We start from the raw sequence: 8,182 nt of genomic DNA, 5'->3' as shown, positions 1-8,182 counted from the left end.
CCATGCTGAATTTAACAGGGTCGTTTAATCCCCCAACAAAATTTAACAGTTATGAATGGCAAATCTGTGTATACTGCCATCTGTTTAGAAAAGCTGGAGAAAACACTTCACTGAATTCTCAGACTGCATCCATTCAAAGCCCATTTGATTATTAAACTTACCCAGCACTACACTTTACCATTTATGCCCCTCTCACTCTCCCCTTCTGTATGTGAACCATGTCCTCTCACCCTGAGAAAATTCCTATCCCTTCCTCAAGATCCAGGTGTTGACTGCCCCTAGAAAGACCTAAAGAATAGACTATTGGGGTAAAGAAGGAAGCGCCTAGATATTTCAAAGATCACTCCAATAGTAGTAGTCAAAATATTAATCTCCCGTCAGAGTATAGGGTAAGAGGAGGAGAGGAAGACGGGGTGCCAGGCAGGACAGCGGGCACAGAAGTTCTTGACCTGAAACCACGGACCAGTTTCCTTATTCACACACCACCTCCCCCCTCCACATTGTCTCTCCATGCATTTTCAGAGCAAGAGAAAACACAGCTTCCATCAACCACTCAAAAGAGTTCAGTAATTCAAGAACGGTTAAGAACCACCGAGCTGGAAGCACCAGCACCAAGCACCGACCCCCGGAGCTGTGTTGTATGTGCCGCCTCCCACCTCCCCGACCCAGACAGAGACAAAACAGGCTCCGGTGCTAGCCCTTCAGGTCACTTCCTGAGTCACCGATGGCTTTAAAAAAAAAAAAAATCTTTAATGGAATCTGTGTTCAAATAATATGTTACAACAAAAATATACAGAATGTACACAATACAAAAATATTTAGAAACAAACATTGCAGCTTGTGTTTCCTTTTGTTTCCCACTTACTCAAGTCCTTTGGGGGGGTGCGGAAATTCAGGGATGGGCACCGTTTTTTTAAGGCAGAGGAGTATTGGTGCTTTTTGGCCAGCCCTGGGAGCAACATGAAGGATGCCAGGAAAGGGCTTCCACTGCACCCAGGAATCTGCATTCTTTGAAAACGAAATTGGACCCTGGAGGAAGATCTGGGTTAGGTGAGCAATGACTCCCCTAATCCTCTGAGTAAGAAAGGTCCTGGTGGAAATGGAGAGTCCTATTAGCTGGCAAAAACACCTCATTAGGGAGCTTTTCCTAATTAAAAAAATGAATGACTAATGGTGTCATTAAAGCCAAATTTCTCCTTTGAAGACTTGTTTTCCCTTCCCTAGTTTCTGTGATTCCACTTCCGTTTAACGAGCGAGCAAATCTATGGCTGCTTTTTGGGGAATCCCCAGCTTTCAGTTTCCGTGTCCCGTGGATGGAAGGCCAGCCACCCTCCACAGTCCCAAGAGGCACACTGGGCCAGTGGCTGTACGAGCTCAGGAAGGAGGGATGATAGGGACGGGTTGCCAGCAGGGTGCTGGGGATGAGGGTGCGAGGACTGGCTGAGGAGAAAGTCAGACACCAAAACGGAAACCTTTCTTACCAGACAATGATCTTTGGTCCTGGTTTGGAGACCTGGGTTGTATGGAGTGACTGTGGACCCCACTGGGTGGCCCTGCTTGGAGCTGATGGTTGGGCGAGGGTGGGGAGGGGGGTGTGAAGCTGACCAAAGAACTTTGGGGTTCCTTTTGGACCCTGCTGACAGGGAACAGCTGGGGCCTGTGGCCTGAGGCTAGATGAGGCTCCCTTGGTGGTCTGAGACAGGATGGCAAATGGGATTTTCGCCTCAGGCAGTCCTTCTTGGTAGCAAGCTCCCATCTGCGGCCCTGAGGGAACTGGGTGCTTCTCTGAGGTCTTTCTAGAGGCTTCTTCTCACCCCTGCGAGAGGTAGACCCCTCTCCAGGCCGCACCAGACGAAGGCAGGGGGGACTCTCCACTCCCTCCGCCCACTACCCAGAATATGGGGGGGCCTGGAGGGACGCCCTGCCTCCCCGAGGGCACCGGCTGCCTCCGTTCCTCCAGGGAGGGACAGCACCACTCAGGTTTAGGGGGCTGCAGCCCATGGCCAGGGCCCCCCTCTCCATCCTTACCCAAGTCCTCTCAGCCCCAGTTCCAACTTACTCTCCTCTCCTAGGAAGCTGACTCTCCCAGCTACACCCTTCCCTCAGTGGGGCAGAGACAGGCTGGCAGGACACAGACAAGATGCCTCAGGGTGACGCGGCCCAGCCCCCGATCTGGGCCTGTGCCAACTGGGCCTGGCAGTCCTCAGTACTGTACCAGCACGAGGGCAGCATGACCTCAGGAGCCACACGTGGGGACCCAGACAATCTATTGAGCACTGGGCAAAGAGGGGGAAGGGCTTGGCATAGGCTGGGGCTGCATGGAGACCCTGTCCATTCACATGTGATCACTGAGGACAGGAAGCCACAGCGGCCCAAGACCCCCAACTGCCTGGCCCGGCTGACTCCAGACTAAGCTCCTGCCCTCGCCCCTGCATGGACCCAGTCCCTCTGCCTCCCGGACTGGAGTTCTTTGTCCTTCTGGGTTGTCAGTGGTTGGGAATTCCAAGAGCAGTATACAGGGAATCATATATTTTGTCAAAAGCCATCCTCCCCTCCCCCTCTCCTCAGGGCCCGTATCAGCTCCTGCTCGGGAGTCATTCCCTTAGCCTCATTTTCCCACTTGTGCCTTGGGGTGGGGATGGACCTGACAATAGCCAAGTTCCCTCCAAGCTCTGAGCATCTGTGCCTCTGGGCTACCCTCACCTCTGACCCTCATCCAAATACCCAACAATTGTCCAGAAGCAGTTTTCCCCTAAATTGGGATTTCTTGTACCGCAGCCTCCTGTCCCCCCTACTCAGTGGACACATGGCTTCAATATTCCTGCCCCAGCCTCTCTGACACCCCCAAAGTTCCTTCCCTCTTATGGAAAACAGAACAGAACCATCTCAGATGTGAAGGTCATTCCAGAGGGGAACAAGAAGGGAGCTTGGCAAAGGCCAACCGTGGCATCCTGAGCATCCCTAGGAGGGCCCAAGGTCTCCCTCCACTGAGGACAAGTCTCCCACTGGTCAATGGTTTTCAGGGAGACGCCTGGAAAGGATGAGGAATGGGAAAGAAGGGGCTAGCTTTGCCGAAAGCCAGATCCTCAGGGGTCACACTCTCCCACTTCTCAGTGCCTTTTTTCCTCTCATGCAGACCCTTCCACACACCCCCACGCCCCTCATGGGCTTCCTCTGCAGCCTCTGACTTCCCTCACGTTCTTCCCATGGCATCTCTTACCATCCGATGGATGTCCTCACCCACCGAACCACACACACACACACACACACATCCCCATGACCAAAGGGGAGGCACAATGTAGGGTCAGGGCAATGGAAGGGAAGGAAAAGGCTCTAAAAACAAGGCAGGGCATGGGATGCTGGGGCACCAATATGAGTTGTCAGCATTCTGGGAGACAGGGAGGGAGAAACCCAAAGCTGGTACTGGGCCTTGCCAAGGGTAGTGCTTGGGATGAAGTTTTTTCCCTCCTACTTGGGTTTCTCTTACTGGATACCCCCAGGGCAAGAGTGAGGCCTAGAGTTACAGTATCTCCCTCCTCTGCCTGCCCCAGTGTCCACCACCAGGAGCACACCCTGGGCTCTCCTACACCAAAAGCCAACATGTCCACCGCCAGGCCCTCCTCCACTCCAGAGCTCCAAACCCAACAGCTGTAGAGCGAACATTTCCTGGCCTGTAACTGTATCTCTGGGCTGGACAAGGGCCTGCCTGGCTACCCCACCCTCGGATCTTCCTGACATCTCGGGGTGGGGATGAGGGAGGAGGCTACTGCTCAGTCTGTGACGAGGGAAGCGTCGCCTGAACACATAGAACAAGCCCAGCCCGAGGGGAGGGCTGCTTTTACCCCACCCCAGGCCTTCGCCCTGGCTTGATGTCCTCAGAACAGTCTAGAAAAACAATGGTAGCAGCATCCAACTCATCCAGCAGGCGCCTTTCAGAAAAAGAGGCCCCATTGTCCAAACCTGAACACCAACATCACCGTGGCCCAGCATCTCGTCCTCTCCTCCCTGGCCTCTCAGAGCTGGTGCTGAGAACAAGAAAGTCCATGTTCCTTCCTGCTGCTGCTAGGCCCTCCCACCCCTGACCTAGGTCCCCCAGAGCCTTAAGGAGGGGGTGGCAGCTTTAAGTCCAGCAGGGTGTAGGCGAAGATGTTCCAGAAAACAGCAAACAGCACAAAGACCGTGTACATGGCCACAAAGATCCACCACAGCGACTGGTCCTGCAGCCTCTGCTCGTAGTTCCTCAAGACCACCACGCCCAAGGTGATGCCCACAGCCACGCCGCCCAAGTGTGCCACAAAGCTGGGGTGAGGGCACGGGGGGTAGGCCGATGGGTGGAACCGGAGCCACACGGCCCGCCCGAACTCCATGCTCACTGCAAGGGGAGGAAGCACAGAGAAGTCACAGGAGGGCCGCTGGGCAGGGGCGGAGGGAGAGGCCTTGCACGCCATCCGGCCACCCAGCCACCCACTCACCCATCCACCCGTGAGTTCACTCACTGCCCACTAGGCCGAGCACTGTTTGTTCTCTGCCCTGCAGATAGAGAAGTGAAAGACAGACGAACAAACCCCTGTTCTCCCAGGGCTTACAGATCTGGCAATCGACCAGGATCAATTACATACATCAGATAATTCCAGTAAGAAAAATTCTAGGGGGTAAAAAAAAAAAAAAAAAAAAAAAAAGGTAATTTTAAATCAATGCTGGGTCTAAGGAGGGGGGATTCGTTAGTTTGGGGAATCAGGCAAGATCTCCCTAGAGACGTGAAATGTGCACAGAGACGTGACTATCAAGAGGAGACCCTAAGAAGAGCAGTCCAGGCAGAGGGGAGAGCTTGTGCAGAAACCCAAAGAGGCTTGTGGCCCCACGTTCATGAGTCTGGGAGGCTCAGTTTCCCCATCTGCAGAGTTCCAGGCTACACTGCTGGAACATTAGTAATAACTTTAGTATGTGCTAGCACGTTATAGTTTAGAAAGTGTTTTCGTGTGCTATTTCAAAACCCTTAGAAACCTTTCCCTCAGAACTTTTGTGATTGGAAGGAAGGGATGGAGGGAGAAAAGGACAAAGAAAGAATGGGGATACACGGCCCCAATACAGTGCTGGAGTCTCCCTCCTAACAGATGCTCAAATGCCCCCATCCCATCCTCCAGTTGACTCTTCTTGCCTGAACTTGTTGGGTCGGCCAATCCCATGGGATGCACTCTCTCCAAAGGATAGGTGCTGGGAAATGGCCATTTCACGGCCCACCACCAAAGAGCACTAAGGGCAGGCATTCTTATCCCCATTTTGCAGATGAGGAAACCAAGGCAAATTTGACGAGTGAAAGAAAGTCCTTTGCGGGGAATTCTGTACTTATTTAGTTAACCAGTGTGCTTCTCTCCACCGTCGCCACTGCGGGGGCACCCAGGACCTCCAGGGATGTTCATTCCCCAGGGATCGCCTAATCTTCTGGCCTGGGCCCTGCAAGTCCAAGGATGGCCAATAGATGGCAGGAGAGGAGCAGCCAGGGACCGACACTGAGTCCTCCCCAAGCCCTCCCCAGGCCCTGGGGCATCCTTCTGCCTTTGCTTAGCAGGCCCTGGGTGCCACAAAGGAGGTCTGAAAGACATTGGTTTCCCCCCCTCACCTCCCCCTCCGCTCCAAAACAGCATTCTAGTTTTTATGAGTTGGATTTTTTTAAACATCAAGACGCAGGGCGCCTGGGTGGCTCAGTTGGTTAAGCGACTGCCTTCGGCTCAGGTCATGATCCCAGGGTCCTGGGATCGAGTCCCGCATCGGGCTCCCGGCTCAGCAGGAAGCCTGCTTCTCCCTCTCCCACTCCCCCTGCTTGTGTTCCTGCTCTCGCTGTCTCTGTCTCTGTCAAATAAATAAATAAAATCTTTATTAAAAAAAAAAAAAAAGACGCAGGCTTCTCCTCCCTTCCCTGCACACAAACTCAGAGTCTGAGCAGACAGGGAAGCTATGCTCACCCCGCCCCCACTCACTGCACCCCACTGCCCCCCACTGCCCTGGCTCAAAGAGTCTGTGGGCTTTAGAGCAAGGGATGTGGAAGTGGACGGAAGTGCAGTCCGCATAGGCCCATCCTCCTGCCCCTGTCTGTCCTGGTTCATCTTCCTCTTCCCCAGGTCACAGGTGGATCCAGGCAGACAGCTCAGGTGCTCCCACCCAGCCTGGCTAAAGTGCGGGCATTAGCGACGGCACAGGTCGGCTCCACATTCTGCCTCTATCACCTCCAGCTGGGTGGCCGTGGGCAAGGAACATGAGCTCCAGTGTCTACCTACAAACCTAGCCTTATAGAAAATACCCTCTTCTACAACCGTGTCCTGAAGACTGAATGAGAGACCGTGTGTCCCCTCGTCTCTCTTTCTGCCTGCATCACATCTTACCTCTTTCCACCTCAGAATGAGCCTCTTGTGAGGCCTCTGGTCTCACGAATAGTCTCGTGAACTCAAATCCGCCAGTAACTCTCCTGTTTACAGCCCTTCAGCGGCCTCCCAGTGCATCCAGGATGAAGTCCAACCTTTCTCTTTGCCTTTAAAGCCCTCGTGACCCGACTCCTATTATCTCTGATCACTAACACACGCAGTCCCAAAGCTGTCAGTCTCGTCAACTGCCCTGATGGCCGTGGCCCTTCCCCCACACCTGTGTCTACCTTCGCGCTGCATCTCTGCCGGAAACGTCCTCTTGTACCCTGCCTCCGCGGTGAACGCTGAGCTGTCTTTGACACTCAAAATGACCTCTGCAGGCAGAACTGACTTCCCCCGACTAGGGCCCCACCACACGCTGTACACAGGGCTTCGTGGATTAGTTACAGTCTGTTCACCTGCTAAACTGCAAGTGTGTGTGTGTGTGTACATGCGTGTGTATACTTGAGTTATCCTGGGGAAAGAGTCTCTAGCTTCTAATAGGAGATCTCAAAGGATCGACTCCATGACCCAAAAGGTTATGAAGAAGCTATTTTTCTTGAGACAAACCATAAGAGACTCTTAACTCTCAGAAACAAACTGAGGGTTGCTGGAGGGGAGGGGGGTGGCGGGATGGGGTCACTGGGTGATGGACATTAAGGAGAGCACTTGGGTGTCAAATAAGACTGAGGAATCACTGACCTCTACCTCTGAAACCAATAATACGCTGTATGTTAAATAATTGAATTTAAATAAAATGTTTTAAAAAGAAGTTATTTTTCTTGATCTGGGTACTGGTCACTGAGCTGGACACTCATCCTGTATTTTTCTGGGTGCATACTATACGTCAATACAAAGTTTAAGAAAGGCTAAGTGGCAGCAGAGTGGGCCAGACTTCTCTCATAACATCCCTACTTTGTCACACTCTGATGACATGTTTCCCTTTTTTTTTTTGACCACAAAGGCCTCCAGGGCAGGGACTGCGCCATCTTTATGTCCTCCAGGCCTGGGGCAGGGCTCCATCCCACCCAGCCTGCCCTGCCCACACTTACTACAGATCAAGGCCACAGCCATCCGCAGCAGCTTGAATTGACACTTCATGCCTGACCAGTTCTAGGGGAAAAGGAGAAAGTGCCATTAGTTCCAGATCTGACCACTCTTCTACGGATGTATCTCACTTCAGAAAACCTAACACTGGGGCGCCTGGGTGGCTCAGTCTGACTCTTGGCTTCAGGGTTCAGGTCATGACCTCAATGGTCTTGAGATCAAGCCCCCTGTCCTGGCTCCCAGCTCAGCGGGGAGTCTGATTAAAGATTCTCTCCCTCTGCCCCTCCCTCGGCTCGTGCTTGTGCTCTCTCTTTCTCTCGCTCTCTCAAATAAATAAATAAATCTTAAAAAAAATAGTCTCCATTAAGTCTTAAATGAGGCAGTCGTGAGCAGATCACACCAGCATGAGATTTCAGACAATGGTGAATTTATTACTGTCATAAAAGCGCTTGAGCTGGAGTAAAGTAGGAAGAGAATCCAGATCTAGGGAGATGAGGGCCCTGTCCCCTCTACTTGGGCAGACAACCCCTGAGAACTGCAGTGATTGCTGGATCCCACGTTTGCAGAAGGGGATGCAGGGCAGCAAACCAAGCAAAGTCAAAGCAGAACCGTCAGGATAATAAAACAAATCAAAATCCAGCCTATGAGAAATGGATGGAGAGAAGACCTGGGGGTCAAGTTCACTGTTGTCAAGTATCAAATGAGTCACGGTAAGAACAGGGCACATTCAGTGTAAT

General features: G+C 52.5%; 1 protein-coding gene across 3 annotated transcripts in view; it reads right to left on the bottom strand.

The window, feature by feature from the left end:
• Nucleotides 1-628: 628 nt before the first annotated feature.
• The window catches only part of RHBDL3 (rhomboid like 3), a 49,158-nt gene continuing 41,604 nt past the window's right edge, over nt 629-8,182 (bottom strand). For 2 of the 3 annotated variants that reach the window (XM_045889415.3, XM_064582165.1), the window contains 2 exons: nt 7,451-7,511; nt 629-4,372 (listed from right to left, as the gene is read on the bottom strand). In XM_045889415.3, the coding sequence (XP_045745371.1) occupies nt 4,101-4,372; nt 7,451-7,511 (333 nt within the window). In that variant the 3' untranslated portion in view covers nt 629-4,100. The remainder of the gene's footprint in view (nt 4,373-7,450; nt 7,512-8,182) is intronic. The other variant, XM_064582166.1, reaches the window with a different exon arrangement.

The sequence above is a fragment of the Mirounga angustirostris genome, unplaced genomic scaffold (assembly GCF_029215605.1).
Source record: "Mirounga angustirostris isolate CCGP_5_RB_7025 unplaced genomic scaffold, mMirAng1.0.hap1 SCAF_17, whole genome shotgun sequence".
NCBI classification, from domain to species: domain Eukaryota; kingdom Metazoa; phylum Chordata; class Mammalia; order Carnivora; family Phocidae; genus Mirounga; species Mirounga angustirostris.
This window is presented reverse-complemented; position numbering and strand designations above follow the sequence as displayed.